General features: G+C 37.2%; 1 protein-coding gene and 1 non-coding gene across 3 annotated transcripts in view; both read left to right on the top strand.

Annotated features, from left to right (window-relative positions):
* LOC126191306 (endophilin-B1) overlaps window positions 1-25,296 on the top strand; it is a 224,580-nt gene that overhangs the window by 166,940 nt on the left and 32,344 nt on the right. For both annotated transcript variants that reach the window (XM_049932133.1, XM_049932134.1), the window contains one exon: window positions 4,734-4,890. In XM_049932133.1, coding sequence (XP_049788090.1) covers window positions 4,734-4,890 — 157 coding nt within the window. The remainder of the gene's footprint in view (window positions 1-4,733; window positions 4,891-25,296) is intronic.
* Window positions 12,410-12,484, top strand: Trnas-cga (transfer RNA serine (anticodon CGA)). Its single transcript has one exon. It is a non-coding gene; the product is annotated as a tRNA-Ser (tRNA).

Genomic DNA, 25,296 nt, shown 5'->3' with positions numbered 1-25,296 from the left:
TATATTGATATTTTTCCACAGCAAGAAATGCACTTTGTCTTCCTTTGACGAATATCATCCACCATGAACTGGAAAATGTTCCATTCTGCTTTGTATTTTATGTGAGATCTCTGAATCACTTTTGGCAAATGCTATGACGATTTAGTAATGAGGATATGGTCCATTAATTCACCCATGCTTCGCCAACTAAGATTGTGGTCCTCTCCAGTCAACTCAATCTGGACAAAACAAACATTACCCTCCCTTTATTCCTTTGTTTGTACTCCAATTAGTACATTGCTCCCACATTTGTGAATTGGTGTTCCAGCAAGAGAGCCTACCATTGTTCAGTATGTTTGTGATGTACAAGTTTCAGCCACCAATGTTTAACTTGGTTGTATTTTATTTACTGAGAAAGAGTGGTATCAATTTATCTGAACACTTGCACTTCACTTTTCCTGATGAGATAGAAAGTGGAGCACAAGAACTAAGGTTTTGTGTAATTTTGTATTTTTCTCTAAACGCTAATAAAGGAGACATTAAAATTGTAAGATCATTCAGCATTACATGCTGAATACGCTGTTAATCCATTTTTAATTCCCACTAAAATATTAATCCAAAATGTAAGCTAAGAAAAAATGAATTTCCAGTTGTTGCTGAGTGTTGAGAGAAGGGTAACAAGTAGGGGAAAATCCTTTTATTAATGATTTTTGGAAAAATTTATTCCACTTAACTGATAAAGAATTTCTGAACCACCACCTAGCTTCAAGTTTCGGGGAAATTCAGTACCCAGAGAACTGATATGCATGCAGTGGAAGTGCAGAACAGTGGACCAAAAGGCATGGAATCAACAGCCTGCTGTTGTTGCTGTGAAACAAGAAAAATGTTACAATAATACCAGTCAGTCATTGCTCTGTAAGCATTTTTGACTTACCAATATATTTTCATGCAAGAGCTATTATAGTTATAATTGATTTCTTTTTTAAATGCTGTGAGAAAATTGTTATTACCAGGTGCATTTCATGTAATTTTATTTCAAGAGTATATTTTGATTTGTTTTCAGCAGTCTGTTGTTTCCTTTAGAAAGTGAACTAAACTGAAAATATTTTAGTTTTGTGTGCAGTTTGCAGTTTTTTTTTTTTTAACTACTGCATGAACATGGCATTATTTTTATTCCTTGTTTTGTCATTTAGTACTATTTGGTGGATACAGACACCCAGAGCAGCTGAACATTATCAACAACAGTCAGATGCAAATTCTAGAACTCCAGGTACTATTTTTATGCTGGTAAATTAATATTTCCAAGGGATTTTTATTGTAGGGTCCTTATAACCAGTGATACACCCATGACAGACTATAGTATGTCTAATTATATGAAGTTTAGAGCTCAGCATTAAATCTTCAGTTTTTGAGAAAGGACCACAAAGCCTTGTAAACTTTTTTACATTCATTTTGTGATATATTTGCTTTTATTCTTCCTACATTGGTATAAAGAATCTTAAAGATCTCTTTGCCAACGAGGTTGCAACAATTTAATAAAGTGGTCACAATACAGACGTAATCCAGTCACAGAACTGCATCAGTATGATAGGTGCAAGAGAAATTTGAAAGAGTCACGTCTATATGGGAAATGTGCAATTGTAAATGAATGATTTGTACAAATATCAAAACTCGGCTCTACCACCTGGCAGTAAATGCAAAATATGCTGGATAAGTTCAGTCTGAATTAAAGTTGACTTCATTTGGGTCACGGATGTATTCAGCATGCAAAGTTTGATTTGTAATGAAGAATTACTAAAGCCCCTTGCACAATAATAATTTTAGATTTGTAGGACCTGTAAATATATATTCCGCTGACAGGTAAAATGACACCATGAATCGCCCCCAACAAAAATATGAAATTCTGTTTATTGGTCTTAAAACTGGTAACATTATTAAAAAATGTAAAAATAAATCCTATATGTGTCAGTAAAATATAGAGAGCAAACACTGTCGTTATACCTGTCTAAAGGTGATTGTGCCTCACTCCAGACTTGCAGGAAAGAGGAAGGGTTATTACACAAATTTTGATGGAAGTTAGTCAACGCAACACTGTTTCAATATATAGACTGAAAACTCAAAAAAAATATTGTAGCCATTGTGCCCAAAACTCCATAGTGCCTGTAGGTGGAGGAGCTTTTGCGTAAACAAATCTTGACACCACATTCCATAAATGCTTAAATGCGAGGCCTACTAGTAGTCATGGCACTGAACTTTTATTCAGAAAGAGCAGTTATCACTACCTGGGCTAGCCATCTTGATTAAGTTTTTCATGGTTGTCCTGAAATAATTTCAAGCAAATATTGAAATGGTTCCTTCATTTTTACCCCAGCCAGTTTCTGGGCCATTCTTAAAAAAACCTGACTTATTATCCTCACCTCTATTTACTACAGTGTGGCTGGAGAATTCAACTATACTCATCTTCCCTTGTTTGATTTGATGTTCATGATTGGCAAACTGTTGTTAAAAACAAGTTCAGATATTTAAAATATTATGAAAAGAATAGATTGCTACTCACTGTAAAGATGATGCATTAAGTTGCAGGCAGGCATAATGATAAGACTGTTGGACATTGAGCTTTCAACCAGTGCCTTCTTCAGAAAGGAAGAAACACATACATTCACTCAAGCAAGCGCACACCCACACACACAAACACGAGACTGCTATCTCTGGCCAGAAAGTATGTGTATTTCTTCCTCTATGAGCAAGTGACTGACCCATCCTAGATTATTCAAGTGTGTAAGACCCGAACTCAATAGGACTAACTGGAGATATTGAATGGATACAAAGAAGAGCAGCTTTAATGGTCACAGGTTTGTTCAATCCCTGGGAAACTGTCACAGATATGCTGAAAGAACTGAACTAGCAGGTGCTTGAAGAAAGACACAATCAATCCTATGAAAACCTAAGTAGACAGTTCATCAAACCAACTTTAAGTGATGAATATAAGAATACATCATGATTCTCTATGTGCCATTCCCATAGGGACTGCAAAAAGAACATTAGACTAATTGTGGAATGCATGGTAGCATTTAAGCAATCATTCTCCCCACAACCCACACATGAATAGAATGGAAGAAAGCCCTAATAACTGATGCAACTGGATGTACCTTCTACCATGCACATCACACGGGTTTTGATCTAGATATGAAGGTTTCCATCATTTTATGCTGTAAAAGAGCATTACACACATGTATAAATCCACCAAAAGCTGTACATTGTCATTTTGAGAACTGAAATCATAGTTCTGATTAACCTACATAGGACTCAAACAATACAGTATTAAAAATATGGGAGTGGCACCATACATCATCTGAGCAAGTCCCTTGGTTCCAGTCATCTACAGGTGTCCTAGGAGGAATAGTCAGTATTCAGGGACATGACAAGACTGATCATTTGAAGCAAAAAGTGTAGTAAAGGTTGGCTCTTAAAGGCACACCTTAAGAGCTACAAGCTCTCATTCAGTAGAAACATGTTTCTCTGTAGCGAAAATGAAGAAGTGCTCATAGCTCCTGAGGTATGCAGTTTAGAGCACGTTTTTGTGGCCACAGTTGATGCCGACATACATTGCTTTTTCCCTCTATCCTAACCTCTACAATATTTGGAAGTATCTTTTTATTTATATTCTGTTATAAAACCTTTTCCCCCCTCCTTGTTGATATTACTTTTTTTAATTTGCTGTCAGGGGAACTACATCATGACGAAACTGTGCTTTGTGTTCTACCTTTGTATATTTCTGTGCTTGTCAAAATTAGTGTCGTGTACCAAGTCTTCTCTTGCCACTATTCAATCAGTTGTAAGCCTTTTTGTTAAAGTTTTCCTTGCAGGTTTTGCAGTTAATTTGACTATGAAAGCAGATGTGGCACACTGAGTTAATGGTCATTGGAATGTTATATGTAATTGAGTATTAAAGCATCTTATTCGCAGGCATTTGACTTATATTATACACAGTATTGTATACTAGTTAATTGGGATGTGATCAGAAAGCAGTCAGTTCAAATCAGTTAATTTTGATTCACCTGTTCCCATGAACCATTTTGCTGAGTGTGTTCTTAGAGCACATGTCACATTGATTAAATCATGAAAAATTTTCTTTGCATGATGTGAAAGTAACTGTTACAGATATGACAACCATATGTGGCAAGCCTGTGAGAAATGAGCATTTTACTGTGATAGCCGTGATAAATACGACAGTTGTATATGATGACCTAGAATGTTTCACATTGCATCTTTTACAAGATTTTTGCGTGTATCACATAATTCGAGAAAATATTCCCAAGATCATCTCACTAAAATTTTAGATGTCACGTATTTGGGTACAATAATTTAGCATCATGCAGTTTCAATATTTATGCTCAAAGGTCTAAACATTGTGTATGAAAGTTTCTAAATTTTAATCAGCTCTTGATTGTGGAAGTTAAGGAACAAGGTGAAAGTGCTGTGTACTTTTTATACTGCAGACAAACATGATGACCAAATTATGTTTGTGCTGTCATTCTTCTAAACAGAGACAACACAAATGTGATATCTTCTTTTTTGGCATTATTTTGTGTGTTTTATTGTGAGCACTAAGTAATTTAAGATTTAATGGCATCTGAAGCACTCTTGAAGAGACTTTCTGTCTTATGATCATGTGGAATATTATTAAAAATAAAATTATAAAAATAATTTCAAACAAGAATTTTTTTAAAAAAATATTTTATTTTTGGTTTCAGCCTTTCTCTAAAAACTCCAGGAGCGACTCCTTTTCAGGCAACAACTTCTCATACAGAAAATCATCATGAAACCCCGAAAAGTGGTTACCAGAGAGCACGAGTTTTATATGACTATGATGCCAAGGATGCCACTGAACTGAGCCTGATGGCAGATGAGGTAAACACATTTCAAGATAATTGGTGAACACCTAGAACAAGTAACATTAAATTAATATTTAGTGGTAATATAAACAAATTATATGAAATGGGACAAATAAGTAAAATCTCTAGTTGGGAAGACAAATGTAAGATTGGAAAATTTGTTGCAAGAGTGCTGGGAAAGTGCAGTGCATTTGTAAAGGGGCCTGCACATATTCAGTATTTATTGACAGTACTAATTTATCAAACTTTGGTATATTGAAGTGACATCATACCATCAATAATATTGGTAATAATTACAAAATTAAGACAAGGATACATTGCTCTCACTATATGGAGGAGGTGTTGAGACACAGACATGCATAACAAAAAGACTGCTAAATATGTGAGCTTTCAGCCAAAAGGCCTTCATCCAACATAGAAAACACACTCATTCATGCAAGCACAGCTCCCCCCTCCCCCCCCCCCCCTCTGCTCTCTCTCTCTCTCTCTCTCTCTCTCTCTCTCTCTCTCTCCCCCCCTCACACACACACACACACACACACACACACACACACACACACACAAACGAGATAACCACTGCATCTGGTCACTGAGGTTGCACTGCAAGAAACGACATCTAGTGGGAGAAGCAAACTGGATGGTCAGGGTAAGGAGGAGACGGGCGGGGTGAAGAGGGTAAGAGTCAGATTGTCAGTTGACAAACGTAATTTTACAAGGTTAAGACAAACACCCAAAAAGATGTGTATGCTGCAATTATATTACCTACAGCTTGTAAGAAATCAAAAACAACAAAAAAAGTAGGATATGGGTCCAAGAGTGGTTGGGGGAAAACAAATAGTTGGTGGTCACATGCTAATTTACTGACTAAAATCAGAATCATGGACCCAAAAGATATCATAAATTATTTTCTGGTAAGTCCTGCATCATACAACAAGTTATTAATGTTGATAAGAGATACAACAGAGAAGCAATAATCCTTAAGGAGAGAGGCAGTTGCAGATGACAACAGATTAGGAGTAACCCTGAAATTGCTGGTGACAGGCAGGTCATTATAATGTTACGAAGTTTAGTTCTGTAAGATCTGCAAATTCAACTAATAAAACTCTGTGAAAACTTGTCAAGCAATTCTGTCTTCCTGATAAAGATATGTTCAGGCAATAAACATAAAGTATGTTTTTGCCCGTTGTGATAATTTGGTGGAATTGATATGCATTTTCCAAACTGCTTGTTACTCATTGCAAATATGATGTATTTTTCAAAGTAAAAGCAGTTTTCCCAAACTGCTAAGTAATTCACCAATCTATACTATAGCTTCAAATTAATTGTGTCATAAGAGAATGCTCCGTTAACCTTCCTGAAGTGGTATATACAGTGATTATCTTCGCATAGCCCTATTAAAATAGTTTTGTATTAAAATATTACTTAAAAATTGAATCTGAGGTATGATACACACAGACGAAATGAAAACATAACAGTGCACACTAACACTGTGTGGCTGGTTGATGTACTATATTACCATCTGAATGGAGAATATTGTCAAATCATCAATACTTGACCTCACATGTCCAGTATGTTTTGGCAATATGTCTATAAGCCCCCTCAGGCAGTCAATATATTGATAGTTTGATAATGCCATTGAATGACCCCTTTATGGAAATGGCATGTAATATTGTAGTATAATCAGTTCTGGAGTGCTTTATTGTTTGGAGCCCTTAGTGAACAGGCATGGCGGCAGACATCAAAAACACTCAGGAGACCATAAATAGGAATCTCTGAAAGAAATACAATGTTGTTTTTGCAAAACCCATTTGATAAGTGTAAAGAAACAGTATTTAAGGGAAGTACATAACATTTCTGCTGCCACTATTTCTAATTCACTCTTAAGGATCATGAGAATAGAATAAGACCATAGAGATGATGATGATGATGATGATGATGATGCATACAGAAGCATATACCTAGCCCTTTTTCCCCTCACTCAGTACACAAATAGAACAGGATAGAAAATCGCTAATATTTGCTACAAAGTACTGTATGCTATGAACTGTATAGTAGCTTGTACAACATATATGTATTTCTCAAAATACATACCCTATAATTGAACTTCTTAAATCTGCCTCTTACATCTGCATTCATAGTGCTACGTAAGACATCTAAAGATGTGGAACAAAGGATTCACTATCATCATCATTCCCTACCCCACCTCTCAACTCCCCTCTGATGTCTCATCCTCCTATTCCATTATAAAACGGTGCCCAAAAGTCTGTCAGTCATTAAGACTCTTTATATGGTCTAATGTGTCTGATTTTATCATCATTGTCTTTTCATGAAATATCAGTTTCTCTCTCTGGAGCATTTTCTCTGCTGTTTGGCAGATATTTACAATTTCATTTTTGCAATGTGTGGATGGTGTCAGCTCTTGCAAGTGTCTCTAATTTCATGTTTCATGCAACAGCCACTGAAAACAAACAGAAATGTCAGTTTGTTTCCTGTTGTTGTGGTTGTGGTTATAATCTTGGTCGTGGTCGTGGTCATGGTCGTGGTCTTCAGTCCAGAGACTGGTTGGCTGCAGCTCACCAAGCTACTCTATCCTGTGCAAACTTCTTCATCACCAAGTAACCGCTGCAACCTACATCCTTCTGAATCTGCTTCGTCTGTTCATCTCTTGTTCTCCCTCTATGTTTTTTACTCTCCAGTACTAGACTGGTGATCCCTCGATGCCTCAGAATGTGTCTTACCAACTGATCCCTTCTTCTAATCAAGTTGTGCCACAAATTCCTCTTCCCCACCCAATTCTATTCCGTACCACCTCATTTCATCAATTACATTCGATATCTCTTCTGTTACCCAAGGATTTCTACTAGCCCTTGCCTTTTTACCTACTTGATCCTGTGCTGCCTTCACTATGTCACCTCTCAAAGCTACCCATTCATCTTCTTCTGTATTTATTCCCCCTGTTCTTGTCAGTTGTTCCCTAATGATTTTTCTGAAACTCTCTACAACCTCTGGTTCTTTCAGTTATTCAGGTCCCATCTTCTTAAATTCCTAGCTTTTTGCAGTTTCTTCAGTTGTAATCTACAGTTCATACCCAATAAATTGTAGTCGAGTCCACATCTGCCCCCGGAAATGACTTACAATTTAAAACCTGGTTCCTAAATCTCTGTCATCTACATCTACTTCCGTACTCCGCAAGCCAGCTGGCGGTGTGTGGCGGACGGTACCTTGAGTACCTTTATCGGTTCTCCCTTCTATTCCATTATATAATCTATCTGAAACCTGTCAGTATCTCCAGGCTTTTTCCATGTATACAACCTTCTTTTATGATTCTTGAACCAAGTGTTAGCTATGATCAGGCTATGCTCTGTGCAAAATTCTACCAGGCTGCTTCCTCTTTCATTACTTACACCCAGTCCATATTCACTTACTACTTTTCCTTCTCTTCCTTTTCCTGCTATCGAATTCCAGTCTCCCATGACTATTAAATTTTTATCTCCCTTCACTATCTGAATAATTTCTTTTATCACATCATACATTTGTTCAATCGCTTCGTCATCTGCGAAGCAAGTTGGCATATAAACTTGTACTACTGTGGTAAGCGTGGGCTTCGTGTCTATCTTGGCTACAATAATGCATTCACTATGTTGTTCGTAGTAGCTTATCTGCGTACCTATTTTTTTTATTCATTATTAAACAAACTACTGCATTACGCATTACACCTATTTGATTTTGTATTTATAACCCTGGATTCACCTGACCAGACGTCTTGTTTCTCCTGCCACCGAACTTCACTAATTCCCACTATATCTAACTTTAACCTATCCATTTCCCTTTTTAAATTTTCTAATCTACCTGCCCAGCTAAGGGATCTGACATTCCACGCTCTGATCCATAGAATGCCAGTTTCCTTTCCCCTGATAATGACCTCGTCTTGAGTGTTTCTTGTTACGGGCAAAAAATTGTAGCAAACAGAATTTTTTGTGTGTGTATTCAATACAATGGTCCCAAATTAACCTAGTGCCATATTCAGTTTAACAATATATACTAACAGTAACAGCAAAGTGTGAAGAATACATTGATAGAAATAATGGAAATTCTGGCTGGAATTATATGTAAACTAAAGGAAAAGCAATCGCTCATTTGTAGCAAATTCGATGAGTGGTGCATACACACACATAATAGAAAACAGCATTCACTATCTTTTGAGGTCTGGCTTTTTTTCTAATAGAAACTACGCACATAACCACACAGACACCCAAACGCTTACAACCATGGCCGCAGCAACACTATACAGTAACAACAAAAAAATCAATTTTTGACAATGTAATGTCATTGGATAGATAAAAACACCACTCAACAAATGGCAGCAGAACACGCACATTAAAAAATAGTTATAATTATGTAAGCTTTCGGAACCAATGGATTCTTCTTCCAGCAGTAAGGTTGAAGGGGAGGGAAGAAGGGTGAAGGAAAAGGACCAGGGAGGTTTAGGAAAATGGGTGGATTTCAGAAAAGTTACCCAGAACTACTGGTCAGGGGAGACTTACCGTACAGGATGAGAAGGAAAGACTGATTGATGAGGACTGCGTCAGACGAGATTTGAAAACCTGAGTGGTTAAAGGTGGATGACAGGGTAATGTGCAAGACAGAGATTACTACTAAAACATTGTACACGAATTAATAAGAGTGAAAATCTAAATGTATTGTACGTAACAGAGATGGGAAGGGGCAGTGAAAAGTAGATGGGAATTTAATTATATATTTTCTCTAGCTGGCAACTTACATGAAACACATGGTAAAAGGCTTGATTGGTAACAGTTAATGGTAGATCACACATGGTACAATTTATTATCAAAGTGACTGCTTATTTCAAAAACAATTTAACTACCTTCAGTTTTAGCAAGATCCTTCGTTTCACAGTATGACACTATGCACTTAACATTGAAACCTTAAGACCACGAGAACGTGGCATGGATAGTTATTCTAATAACACCTTAGGGAGCACAGCCGAGCAAAGCTGACTCAGTACTGCAACTGTCCACTATCTGCTGTATTGTCACACTAAGCACATGCATAAAGCAACAATCACTATATCAGAAAAGTGTTGTCAGAAGGTAATTGTCTAAATTGTTGGACATAGCTAACCGAGCATTAGCTGCAGTAACACAATACATAATCTGTGCAAAAGCTAATCTGTAAACTTATGACAAATGTCAGAAAGAATGACAAATATACTGACGGGCAGCAGGAAAAAAATCTATTTATTTTAACCAAAGACATTGAAGTATCTCAAAAAGTGCACATCAGATCACAAAAAGTTATGATTCCAATTTGTTTGTCTTGGCAGGGACATCCAACGATACCACGCTCTACTTGCCACCCCACCCTGTATTAGGGGGAGGGGGGGAAGAAACTTGAGAAATTTTTGAGAGGAACCCTCATTTTTTATTGCAGATTATGATTCTATGACAAAATCTACATATGTTTTGTCTGGAGCATTTTTTTTTTGTTTCGCCACAGATGGCACAGTAATTGGAGGAATAGAAATGGGTACACAACCATAATTTACGACATGCTACTCAGTGACCCTTGGATATGCAATGCCGCTTGGGACCCCACCTCCGTGCTGCAAGATTAGGACAGACCAGTATTTCATAACTTCTAATTCAAAATACCATTTGCAATGTTGTATTCCAACACATTGAACAGGGTACTACTCAACACGCCACTATGGCTGTGCAGCAAACTACGATATACCATAACAGGCAGTGCACTACAACTGGAGCTTATGTATCATGCAGATGTAGAAGAGATGGCGGCTCTAAACATTATGTGCACTGTATATTGGCTGCACACGTGTGTATCAGTTGAAGAACCGATGTGCAGGTGAACAATGAATGTTGCAACCACAGAAGAAAAAATTGAAATGATGCTGATTTACGGAGAATGTCGGAGAAATTTTGAGGCCGCTGTTACCTTGTATGCCAAGCATTTTTCGGAGGAAGCTTGCTCTCATTCCTTCTTTTACAGGGTTATGAATACCCTTCTGTCTGAGGGCAGCATATACACCGGCAAAAGAAAACAAGCAAATGTGTTATAGGAGAAGCTAATTAAATAACTGTTCTGGCAGCAGTGCACGACAACCTATGGATAAGTGCCCGAAAATTTCATGGCAATTCACATACGACCATAGGTAGTATTGTCACAATACTACATTGTCATAAGTATCATTCATAGCACGTGTCACTGCATTAAGAACTTCACAGCACCGATTTCCACCCGATTCGGGTAGTGTTCTGTGAATGGGCGGCTTCAACAAATTCAAATGACCCACATGTTTTTGCCAAGGCACTATTTTCCGATGAGTCTACATTCACAAACAATGGTGATGTTAACCAACATAACATGCATTACTGGAGTGTAGACAATTCCCACTGGTTATGGTAAGTTGACCATCAACATTCTTGGTCAGTTAAGATATGGTATGGCATCATGGAGAACAAACTCATTGGTCCATATTTTATCAACAGCACATTGAATGGGTGCAAATATAGAACATTTTTGGAATAGGAACTACTGGTACTACTGCAGGACATTGCCCTGGATGTTCGACAACACATGTGGTTTCAGCATGATGGTAAACCAGCACATTATGCAATTGAAGCACTGGAGGTATTAGATCGTGTTTACAATGGTCAGTTGATTGGCAGAGGTGGCCTATGGCGAAACAAAGAAAATGCTCCACACAAAATGTATGTAGATGTAGATTTTTCTGTAGAATCATAATTTGTAACATTAAATGAAATGGGGTTTCAAGGTTGTGAGTGAGCGGGGGGGAGGGGGGGGGGATTGACTTGCAAAGAAGGGCCACAGTCGGTAGGCAAGAAATAACAGTTAATTATTATATTATTACATGATGCTAAACTAACTAGCACATGGCTATGTATACATAGCAAATGTCACTGCATGAAAACATACTTAAAACATAATGACACCTGATGGCATCAATAATCTTCAAAATGTGGTGTTCAAGAAGAATGTAAATAGAAAAAGACCAGAAATACGACTATCCACAGAATGTGTCCATTATGTAGAACTGTGTCAATTAATGTGAATTTCATTATTAAGTAACAAGCACGTTAATGTAAAATCTGTGACTGTTTCTTCACAAAACAAAATGCATGATTTGATTTTAAAAAATGCTTGTAACAAAATAATTATATATGTATATTGAACTAATCAACTATTTACTAATAATAATTGATGTCCTTCACAGAAGAAATTAATTTAGCACAGTCGAGACTATTTGTTATACTTTCTTTAAGCAATCTTCATTATGAAACTTCCTGTCAGATTAAAACTGTGTGCCGGACCGAGACTCGAACTCGGGACCTTTGCCTTTCGCGGGCAAGCACTCTACCAACTGAGCTACCCAAGCACGACTCACGCCCCGTCCTCACAGCTTTACTTCTGCAAGTTTGGAAGGTAGGAGACGAGGTACTGGCAGAAGTAAAGCTGTGAGGACGGAGCTTGAGTCGTGCTTGGGTAGCTCAGTTGGTAGAGCGCTTGCCCGCGAAAGGCAAAGGTCCCGAGTTCGAGTCTCGGTCCGGCACACAGTTTTAATCTGCCAGGAAGTTTCATATCAGCGCACACTCCGCTGCAGAGTGAAAATCTCATTCTAGAATCTTCATTATGTTCAAAAGAATGGGTATTGTAAGGAATGAATTCTTTAAGTGGAATGTTAATAATACACAAACTTATATTGGTCACATAATGAGATTCATTAATAAATTGTTTATACAAGATATATAATATTTCCAGGGTAAATAAACAAATGCTAACTTTTAGTAGGTGTAGAACTGAGGAGGGAAAATAAAAAGGGGACAAAGCTAGGTTTGTGGCACACAGTTTACATGTCTAAATACATGTTTGTACACAAATACCTCAGAATTTAGAATATCCAAATGTAAACATACTTAACATTGCCATACTTTATCTGAATCACTCTGCTTTATAAAGAACATGACCGGCACTTAATTCGTCATGCAGCTCCACGTGGCTTCGTTGAGAACAATTCCATAATGCCAGCCAAAATGTGCTTCTCGGCCCCTGTGATGTCAACTGGCTGTGCACAAAAGATATTTACATACTAGTTCACTAGCACTGCTAGTTCCTTACACTACTTCTGCAGTCTGTCATATTCTAACAGTAACACAATATGAAACTTTCTTTTTCATTGTGCTATTTCATTCTCTTCTGTATGTTGATGGTACTTCAACATGATGAAGTACAAAATACTTTTTGCCATTAAGTAGCAGAAATGAGAACAGAGAGAAGCTTAACATCCAGACTGATGGTCACAAAGTAAATAAAGTAAAGGAATTCTGCTACCTAGGCAGTAAAATAACCAATGACAGACGGAGCAAGGACGACGTCAAAAGCAGACTCGCACTGGCAAAAAGGGGGTTCCTGGCCAAGATAAATCTACTAGTGCCAAACATAGGCCTTAATCTGAGGAAGAAATTTCTGAGAATGTATGTTTGGAGCACAGCAGGAGGAGGGATAGGAAGATAGGACATCTGTTAAGACATCAGGGAGTGACTTCCACAGTTCTAGATGGAGCTGTAGAGGGCAAAAACTGTAGGGGAAGACAGAGGTTAGAATACATCCAGCAAATAATTGAGGACATAGGTTGCAAGTGCTACTCTGAGATGCAGAGGTTGGCACTGGAGAGGAACTAGTGGCGGGTTGCTTCAAGCCAGTCAGAAGACGGATGACTCAAAAAACAAAAAGTCTTTCCAACTCAACAGAATTTTGATGCAATATCTTTCGAATTCTAAATGGTCTCAAGTAATAATGCAGAAATTTCTTGATTTCATCCTTTGCCTTTGAAGAATTGAAATGTGATCGTATCTGCACATAATCTCTGACTTTGTACACAGTGGATTTCAATAAGTCGTCGCTTCTCCATCTGCTGTAATGCCAATCGCTGAGTCTCTACCACTAAGAACTCACTTCACGATGGAAGATCAGTAATCTCAAGGAAACTGTTCTTGGACTTCTTGCCGTATAAAATGCACAGGGTGGTAGACCAGTACTATTATGAGCTAAACTGTTCATCGCTTCTTTAAAATCAGATAACTTATTAACCCAGTTCTTATGTTTCTCTCAGTGGTGTGCTTCGAACATTCTTCCTAGCTCTCGCGTTATATGCATAACTGGATTAGACGCTCGATGATATGTCAATGTAGCAATGTGACAGGTCCTCTCCTCTTCATTAGAACAAAATTGTGGTCCATTGTCCAACAGGGTACATTGGAGCCAAATCTTATCCAGAAAATAATCTTCCTTTAATTTTTTTAATTGTGATTTTGCCATTAACTTGTTTCAATGGAAAGTAGCAAATAATTTTTTATTTTTTAGAATAATTCCACCATTACTAAGATCTTTGAGAAAGACTTCAGAGAAGTTCTATAGAGGTCCAAAGCCATGATTTCACCTATTGTTTGTGGGATAATATTGTGCATTAAGTCTTTTCTGTTGCATTGAGGTACATTGGTATGCTGATAGAAGTCATGTTTTTTTTATAATTCTTCATACTCCAGTGACATGTTATTAATGATCTCCTGTTTCTGAAGTAGTGTATATATTTCTTTGAGCCAAAATGTATGAAACTGGTATGAATATATTTAATCAGATCATCAGTATTACGTTCTGGTTTGCAAAGTCTCGATGATTTTGAGTTGGTCTATTCTGTGGTACAAAAGTAATAATATATTAAGTAATATTGCTGAATTTTAGTCTGCATTTCATCTTGGTACATTGTTTTTATCATTTTTAATATCTCATTTGGTTCCTGCTCTGCTTTGATGATGTGTACAAACCTATGAATTTTTTACTCCATCCTCAACTCCTATAAAATTAATCTTGTCCGCACACTGGTTTACCAACTGAACGGAATTGGTCAAAGTCCCAAACAATCGCAAGTGCTTCTTGCTCTGTCATGCATTATTTCCTGTCCCACACTGATAACAATTGACTTGTGATCGTGATTGTGCAATATTGTTTCTGACCGTTTTCACTGACTGTATGGTATAAATGAGTTCCCAGTCTAAATTTACCATTTTCTATCCCAAGATAAAATGATTTATTAAGATCAAGGATAAAGCAGGCAATGACAAGCAGTGTCATTTCAGATAATGCTGGTAGTCTCCATAAATACTAAGAAATGATTAAAGTTAGTATTATGAAAAGGATAGATTGCTACTTGCCATATAGTGAAAATGTTGAGTCACAGACAGGCACAATAAAAATACTGCTAAACAAGTAAGCTTTTGACCAAAAGGCCTTTTTCTGTATTATACAACAGGCATAGACACATTCATGCAAACTCAACTCGCACACTCAAGGCACTGCCAAGGCCTGGCAAACACAACTTGCACACACATGGTCAAAGTATCTGGGTACGAAGGCCATGGTCGTGTGTGTGTGTGTGTGTGTGTGTGTGTGTGTGTGTGTGTGTGAATGTGTATGGTATATTGCCTGATTCAGCAGGAGGCCTTTGGCTGAAAACTTACTTGTTTAGCAGGAGTACAGTGAATTTTCAGCTCTAGCTCCAACTACTTGTTATAGCCAAATTGCAAAGATAACAAGTGCCATTGTATTTCTGGAAAATCTCCTCTGTGTTTTTAGCCTGGTCTCACTGGGTCATAATGATGCGACTGGCAGCTTGGACATCCAAAACAAGCCTGACTGACCCATCTTTTTTAATTACTGTCTGTATCAGATTACAATATTTACCATCTAATCTCTCAATTATATCATTTTCTATCATTTATTTGAACTTTTTCCCTTCAACTTCTCCCATGGCTATTGCTACCAAATATGTTTTCATTTTGAATCGTTTGTGTGGTTGCACCTTAATTTTACATTGCTGTCCTTTCATCAATCCACCTGATTGCTTGTGTAAAACTTCTTGTAATCTTCCCTATAGGGCATGTATGTGTGTGTTTTTGTGTGTGTGTGTGTGTGTGTGTGTGTGTGTGTGTGTGTATCTGTATCAAATCATCACTCTTTTCTTGAATTTTTGATGTGACGCCAAATTTCTTCTTCTCATATTTTGGGGACGCATTATTCTTCATGTAAGTGGTACTTCAGTCTCATCATCTATATTTATTTATTTATTTAACCTGCTCGATAATCGTAACTCCTAACCCTGCAGAAGCTCCTCCTCCGATGATGATGATAATTGCGAAATTAACCTCCAATTCTTTATTTTGCTCACTAATTCTTAAACAGCTTCTCCCAAAATTAATTCTACATCTTAAGTCAACAAATCATTGTCAAAAATCCAGTCCACAGCCAGAGAATCAATAATCAGTACAGTCGTGTCAAAGTATCTTTCTGAAATCTTGCACGTAATGAAAATTTGCACAGCTACAGGTTGACTTTTATGACTAGCTGCTTTGACTACATCCACACAACTTACAGGAACTACAGGTACGAGGGTGGTTTGAAAAGTTCTTGGAATCACCATTAGAGATCAGTGCTAGTGCAAGGAGTTGTTCACGTGATATTCATTGGACTGTTGCCTGTAAACACGTGCCACGTCAGTGCTCATGGAAGAGAGCCATGGTGGTGATGTGGCTGTGTTGTAGTTCCCACATAATGATTTGATTTGTGAAGATGGAAAAAATCGAGATTCGAACAGCAATTAAGTACTTCGTAAAGAAAGGTATGAAAGCAAAGGACATTCATGCTGATTTCCAGAATACACTGGGGGACACTGCTCCTTCATATTCAACTGTAGCCAAGTGGACAAATGAATTTGAATTTGGTCAGGAGAGCTTAGATGACGATCCACGCAGTGGTCGACAAAGATAGTTCACTACTCCAGAAATCATTGCAAAAGTGCACAAAAAGGTCATGCAGGATCGCCGATTGAAAGTGCGCAAAATTGCTCATGCTTGCCAGATGTTATCTGAAAGGTTATATCACATTTTAACTGTTGTTGTTGTTGTGGTCTTCAGTCCAGAGACTGGTTTGATGTAGCTCTCCATGCTACTCTATCCTGTGCAAGCTTCTTCATCTCCCAGTACCTACTACAATCTACATCCTTCTGAATCTGTTTAGTGTATTCATCTCTTGGTCTCCCTCTATGATTTTTACCCTCCACGCTGCCCTCCAACACTAAATTGGTGATCCCTTGATGCCTCAGAACATGCCCTACCAGCCGATCCCTTATTCTAGTCAAATTGTGCCACAAATTTCTCTTCTCTCCAATTCTGTTCAATACCACCTCATTAGTTATGTGATCTACCCATCTAATCGTCAGCATTCTTCTGTAGCACCACATTTCGAAAGCTTCTATTCTCGTTCTGTCGAAACTATTTATCGTCCACGTTTCACTTCCATACGTGGCTACACTCCATACAAATACTTTCAGAAATGACTTCCTGACACTTAAATCTATACTCGATGTTAACAAATTTCTCTTCTTCAGAAATGCTTTCCTTGCCATTGCCAGTCTACATTTTATATCCTCTCTACTTTGACCATCATCAGTTATTTTGCTCCCCAAATAGCAAAACTCCTTTACTACTTTAAGTGTCTCATTTCCTAATCTAATTCAGGCAGCATCAACCAATTTAATTCGACTACATTCCATTATCCTCGTTTTGCTTTTGTTGATGTTCATCTTATAACCTCCTTTCAAGACTCTGTCCATTCCGTTCAACTGCTCTTCCAGGTCCTTTGCTGTCTCTGACAGAATTACAATGTTATCAGCGAACCTCAAAGTTTTTATTTCTTCTCCAAGGATTTTAATACCTACTCTGAACTTTTCTTTTGTTTCCTGTACTGCTTGCTCAATATACAGATTGAACAACATTGGGGATAGGCTACAACCCTGTCTTACTCCCAACCACTGCTTCCCTTTCATGTCCCTTGACTCTTATAACTGCCATCTGGTTTCTGTACAAATTGTAAATAGCCTTTCGCTCCCTCTATTTTACCCCTGCCACCCTCAGAATTTGAAAGAGAGTATTCCAGTCAACATTGTCAAAAGCTTTCTCTAAGTCTACAAATGCTAGAAACGTAGGTTTGTCTTTCCTTAATCTATTTTCTAAGATAAGTGGTAGGGTCAGTATTGCCTCACGTGTTCCAATATTTCTACGGAATCCAAACAGATCTTCACTGAGGTCGGCTTCTACCAGTTTTTCCATTTGTCTGTAAAGAATTTCTGTTAGTATTTTGCAGCCATGCACATCTGTCAACACCTGCTTTCTTTGAGATTTTAACTGAAGAATTAGAAATGAAAAAATTATCTGTAAGATGGGTGTGACAACTCTTGACACTGGATCAAAAAGGCATGAGAATGGAAACGGCAAAATTACTCGAACTAAGATATGAATTGTTGCCACACCCACAATATTCACCTGATATGGCTCCGTCACACTTCTATCTCTTCCCAAAACTGAAAATTTTTCTTGGTGGATGAAGATTCACGTCAAACAAAGAATTGATAGCAGGAGTTGACAACTATTTTGCAGACCTCGAGGAGACTCATTTTCGAGAAGGGATCAAGGCACTGGAACATCGTTGGACCAATTGCATTAATCTACAAGGAGACTACATTGAAAAATAAAAAAAGTTTCAGTGATGTAAGTACATTTTTTCTATTCCATTTAGAGAACTTTTCAAACCACCCTTGTATTTCTTCTGTTTCACTAAGCTCTTCAAATAAATTCCTCGATATAACTGTAGCATCCAGAATCTAGGACTGCTATAATTTTATGGCCCTTTGCACTAAGTTCAATCACTGGAAATAAAGCAGTGCTTACAGTTTGTACTTATTTCTTAATAGTTTGGCTTTAATGTCTTCAGTAGTGCATCTGATCATTTCAATTCATGGAGCAGACCCACTGAGCCATTCACATGTTTTGAGGCAGGTCTCATCCAAAATTACCTTTAGTTTACCAGTGGCTGCTCATTTTGTTGATGTCTGTCACCCACATCTCAGGGAGCCAAACAAATCCAAGATCTTCTGTCTTTTACTACCTGCCAGTTCTGTCTTTACCAATTGTTTTTCCTCCTCTTATTATTTACGAAGTAATCATCATTGCACTCATAATTCCATGAGCAGTCATCTTTTTGTGCATCATTGTATCCCAGTCAATTATCGTTTTGTTATTCTATGGTGGGTGCCCAACGTTATCTTCCCGTGATGCTTTGCTTTTCTGAATATGTTGATTTCTACATGATGTGCCATATTCACATTCACCTGGTGTTTCTCATTGCTAGTCTCATCTAAATGATCAACAATTCATAACAACTCATCGGAGCTAACTATCTTCTTACTCTTCATGGCACATGTTTGATAAAAATGATAATAATATCATTGTCACTGATGGGGCCATTTAAATAAATATTTTGTTCCAAGTGTTTTTAAAGGAAGTAACACATTTGCACTTTGTCACAACAGTAACCGTGCATCAAAAATAATTTCTCTTTGATGCTTCGATGTTCGTGTCACAACCAGTGCATGTGGGGGAATGTGTTTCCAAAGTCTGTAAATGTATTATATTGATCAGATACACAGATTCCCCACATTCTAGCACCTATCAGGATCCCCCCCCAATTCTGATTCATGCAAAAGCAACTCAAAATTGTTCCTCAAAATCAACTGGACATAATTTTGTTTGTCAAATTCCTTAAGCTGTCCTTGCCTGAGCATGTTACCAACAATAATATTTATTCAACAACCGGCACTGCAATTTTCGTGCATTAGTTTTTCTACTTCAAGTCATATTAAGTTCATATCAGCCTGCAAGCAGCATTTTTCATTATTTCTTGCAGTTCCTGTACTTTCAATTCTAAATCAGAGTATTGTTTTGTTAACAGAATCTTCCATCAGTTCTTGGTAGAACAACATTGTAATAAATGAAAAGCACCAGTTTGCTTTTGTTCTATAATATTGTAGAACAAAAGCAAACTGGTGCTTTTCATTTACCAGAGTATTGTTGTTGCACACCCAACTCTACCATAATGACCAATTGTCTTTAACAAAAACTACTTCATAATTCATTACTGCACCCTCCAGTGGGACCTGTTTCACAGTTTCATGCGGTGAGTTAAAACAGGCCTGTATTTTAGTAACATTCTCTCCTATCTGTTGACATTGCCTGTCGACCTCATGCAGGAATTCAGACTGTTGTGTGAAACGATTCACCACATTCCTCCTTAAATTTATTGAACTGGTCCTGCATCTCTTTACAAATATCTATTATCTTTTGGGCCAACATTTTTTAAACCAGTTTTCAGTTTTTGACTATGCTCAGACATTTTTGTTCAAATCTGTGTTCCTGTTTTGATCATCATCATCATCATCATCTAACTTTTGAATATCTGCTCTCAGATCTGCACTCTGTTTTTGTAAAAATTTTAATTCATCCTACCTTTGTGTATTATCAGCATGATTGTTGTCTATAACTGATTCTCCCAATTCAATTTCTGCTTTCAAATTTGAATTTTCATTCTCAGTCGCCTCTACTATCTGAATTCTGTTCATTAACCCCAACTTATTAATGAGATCCGTATCAACACTGACCTGATTAACACTGTCTTCCCTGTTAATTACATCATCATTCTCGGTATCACTATCCATTGTTATTCAAGTGTGTGTACTGCACACATAATTTGTAATGAAACTAACAGTTTGTCTGTATCCTTTCTCCTGTCCAAAGCTGTTTGAAGATTCGAAGTGTCTCTGAAAATTACAAATTCATTCACCATATGTTTAGGCTGGCAATTGAGCACCAGATCCAAAGATTGTTGCTGGATACAACGTCCTTGTCACCGGTCTCCATGTATAAAATGACCAGTTGGTGTGTCATATTAATGAATACTGCCTTTTTTCCTCTTTATCTCAATAATTTAATTATGTATTTTCTTTTGCTGGTAACTCATAAGAGCCAGACAGTGAAAGGGCTGAACTGACAACAGTTAATGGTATATTGCACACAATACAGTTTATTATCAGAGTGACTATTCATTTCAAAACCAATTTAAATACACTCAGTTTTAGCAAGGTCCTACATCCCACAATACAACATTAATCACTTCACAGTGAAACCTCAAGACCATCTGAACACAACGTGGGTAGTGAGCCTGAAAACATATTAATGAGCACGGCCACCCAGTGCTGACTCACTACCGCAACTGTCCACTCACTACTGTGTTGCCACACCAAGTACATGCACAAAGCAACAGTCACGTGTCAGAAAAGCATTGTCAGTGGGCAACAGGACACATCCAAGCTAGTGTTAGCTGGCAGTAACACAATATATGATGTTTGATGAAGCTAATGTATGAAGTTACGAAAAATGTGGCAAATATTGACAAATATATTAACCTGGGAGGGTATAAGATCCTCACAACTTCTTAATGCTATTCAAGCTTATGCCATCTGTATTTAATAAATTAAATTATTATAAGGAGCAGTGAAAAAGTTTCTGTTTGAGAGCATTGCTGCAGCACACATGCAACGTAGCAAGATTCTGATGCAGGTAAATAAGTGCTGACATGTAGGCAAGGGATTAGTGTGGCATTCATGCCTTTCCGGCACGCTTGAAGTAAATGCGGAAACGTAAACTATGACCACGTTATTACCAAATGCATCAGAACAGACCAACATGCTGTTACTCTTTTCTTGGCTGTTGAATGTCAAACACTGGTAGGCATCCATTTGAGAATGAAGAATTTGTCTGGGGCAGCATATCTGTCTGAAGCCGCCGTTGTGAAATGGTGTAACAAGGGTTGCTGTTGCTTCATGATAACACACGTCACCATATCGCAAATGTCATAACAAAGAAATTAAGCCAACTCAAATGAAGGACACTGGAGCACCCGCTCTATGATCCTGAACTCTCCCCATGTGATTATCATACCTTTGGTGCCTTAAAAAAGGCAATGGAGGGTCGACAATTCCTGTTGGTTGAGAATGTGCAACAGGCAGCTACAAACTTCTCCACAAGCAGGAAAACATGTTTTACCAAATGAGTATTTTGAACCTGGTGCATCGGTAGGACGATTGCCTCAATGTTCACGGTGATTTTTTGTGATTGGCATACCAGTTCTGAACTGTACAGCATTCAAACAGAAACTTTTTGATTGCCACTTATTATAAACTTGTTCCTTTGAAAAAAAAAATGCTGCTGTCTCTTCTGTTTTGCTATATAATTGATATTTATCTGCCATTAATAACTTAATATTTACTTAATTACAATGGTATTTTTCAAAGAAAATATTTTTTACATCTTTACATACTGAATCATATTTAGAGTACATCACTATGTGATACTACTTCAAAACATAAGTTGCTACCTGCCATATAGCTAAGAGAACGTTTCAATTCCTGACTCTAGATCTTCATGTAATTTACAGAAAGAGTTGCCAATGAAGTATGTTCTTAATTTTCTTTTGAATTTGTGTGGATTCTCAGTTTTTTGCTTCATGTCAGTCAACAAGTCCCCATACATCTTCTCAGCAGAGACATAACTCCATTCTAAATTCTGAATGAGGAGCAAAATCTAAACAAAAATTGTTTTTGAGTCTTGTACTGTGACTGTGTGTGTTGTGGTTTGGCCAAAACGTGTTCTTATCATCAGCAACAAAATCATTAACGAGTAAATCCAAGATAGCAGTAGTAGTAGTAGGAGCAGTAGCAGCAGCTTTGTTCATCTGTTGATCTCTTTTTACAAGGATATTGGATATGTCAAAGTATTTACAAGTTTAAATGATTAACGGAAAATCTCATATAGAGATGTGAAACAAATACTAACAAAGAGATAGAGGGGCTGGCCAGTACTTACCTCAGCTCAGTACAGCCGATAGATACACACAAAACAAAACCGAAAATTTATGTTCCTAGCTTTCGGAACAAATGTTCCTTCATCAGGGAGGAGAGAGGGGAAAGAAAGGGAAGAAGGGAAAGGAGATTCAGTTACTCACAACCCAGGTTATGAAGCAACAGGGAAAGGAAAATAGGGAGGGTAGCAAGGAAGGTTGCTTCATAACCTGGGTTGTGAGTAACTGAATCTCCTTTCCCTTCTTCCCTTTCTTTCCCCTCTCTCCTCCCTGATGAAGGAACATTTGTTCCGAAAGCTAGGAACATAAATTTTCGGTTTTGTTTTGTGTGAATCTATCGGCTGTACTGAGCTGAGGTAAGTACTGGCCAGCCCCTCTATCTCTTTGTTAGTATTTATTTACAAGTTTAGGCCAGTTTAAAATAAGCTAATTCGTATACACATACATTTAAAGACTTCTAGTTAGAGTCAATCATTATATTTACTCCTGATATACAATACTTTTTTTACAAATAACTTATTAAATAATGTAATGTCATACTGTTCACTCATATGTCACTGTACTGCAACTTCCCATTTGCTATCCTGAAAAACTGAGACGGCATCCCTCCGTAATGAGTGAGATGAGATGTTGAGCTCAGAAAGAGGAAGACGTGTTAGTATTGTGCTATGCATAGCTTGGGGGTAAGTATTTCTAGAAAGGAAAAAGAAGGAAAAATAACAAAGTGAATGAGTTATGTGGAATGTTGGATGTTTTATAATAATAATAATTATTATTATTATTATTATTATTATTATTGTTGGTTTTTTTTTTGCAATTTCTTTAATCTCTTTTTGGTAATTTATTGTACAGTTTTATTCCTTGGTAGAAAATGCTGTTTCGAGTTTTATGTTTATTTTTTCTTGGTAAATGTAGGTTGAGTCTAGCTCTTGTTGCATGGTCATGGACAGAGCTGTTTGTGCAGTAATTACCAATGTTGTTATTGATGTGCACAACTGACTGGTAAATGTATTCACATGGAGCAGTTAAAATCCCCTGTGTTTTGAACAGATCTTTACGATGAACCCAACTAGTATTTTTGGTTATTGTTCTTATGGTTCTTTTCTGGAGTTTGAAAATTGTGTTCATATTTTGTGCGTTTGTACCCCAAAAAAGAATTCCGTAGCTAAGAATTGAGTGTACATATGAATAATATGTAACTAAAAGACACTGATGATAGGATTCTAAGGGCGTAACATGCTGATGACATTCTGTTTGCAAGTACCTTTGTGTGTTCACACCAACTGAGAATCAATATTCATTCCTAGAAATTTTACATTTGTTACACAGTCTGTAGAGGTGCCAGCTACATTTCATTGAACATAGTCATTTTTCCTCTTCAAACTGAAATTCATGGCATTTGTTTTCTTTATGTTCAATGTCACTTTATTGCCTATTGACCTATCATCAGCTTTCTTGAGAGTTTCATTGGCTTTCTCTGCAAGGAGTTCTCTTGTTTTCTCAGTGACTATAATATTGCTGTCATCAAGTGAACAGAATTTTTTCACCATGAGTAACACTACTTGGAAAGTCATTGATGTACATCAGGAATAGTATTGGTCCTAATATGCTACCTTGCAGAACACCTATATTAATGTATTTTGGTTCTGATAAGTGTTTTACTAAATGTTTAGATCTATTTGAAGTATATGTTATCTCTACTCTTTGTGCCATATCTGCTAGGTATGATTGAAACCAGTCATTAGTTACCCCTCTTATTCCTAATGCTTCCAATTTATTTAATAGAATCTTGTGGTCAACAGTATCAAAAGCCTTAGAAAGATACAAAAATATGCCTGTGACACACTCATCTTTATCAAGAGCATCAAGTACAACTTTTGTGAATTCTTCTCTGGCTGACTCCGTATTTTTCCCACTTCAGAAACCAAACTGTGATTCTCTTAAAAGATTGTATTTATTCAGGTAATTCATTAATTTGTCTTTCATAATTGCTTCTGTTATTTTTCCACCTGTGCCTCAAGGAATTTTACACACTGTAGTTCATTCAGTGTATGACAATTAATGTCAGCTAGTGCTAACAGGGTGTCTTTATTGCTGGTTTGAAACTGCATCATATGAGTCTTTGTAAAATTAAGACTCAAAATATTAGCATTGAACCACTCATGGGCATACTCAGCTATCATTTGAGCTCTCTCTCTTAATATTATATTTGAACTCTCAGTATGCTTGTATTATCAGCAAACATTACAGTTCTTTTAACTGGCCTTTAAAGTCATTGCTAGATTGTTTATGTTGATTAGAAATGATGATATGTTCTCCATGCCTGAGACATATTATGTAATGAAACCATCTTCTTTCTGTTATGAAGGTAAGGAACCATCCAAGCAAAGCAGATATCATTAATTTCATTACTCTTTAGTACATTTTTGGAACCCACAGAGTCAAAGGCTTCAGCAAGTTTACAGGATATACCAACTGGATATTTTTCTTGTTTAGCTCTGCTGGTACTTCATTTGTAAGTTCTTGCATTGTTTTATGTATGGAAAAACCCTTACAAAAA

The sequence above is a fragment of the Schistocerca cancellata genome, chromosome 6, assembly GCF_023864275.1.
Source record: "Schistocerca cancellata isolate TAMUIC-IGC-003103 chromosome 6, iqSchCanc2.1, whole genome shotgun sequence".
NCBI classification, from domain to species: domain Eukaryota; kingdom Metazoa; phylum Arthropoda; class Insecta; order Orthoptera; family Acrididae; genus Schistocerca; species Schistocerca cancellata.
Note: the sequence above shows the minus strand (reverse complement) of the source record. Positions and strands in the feature narration are given on the sequence as shown.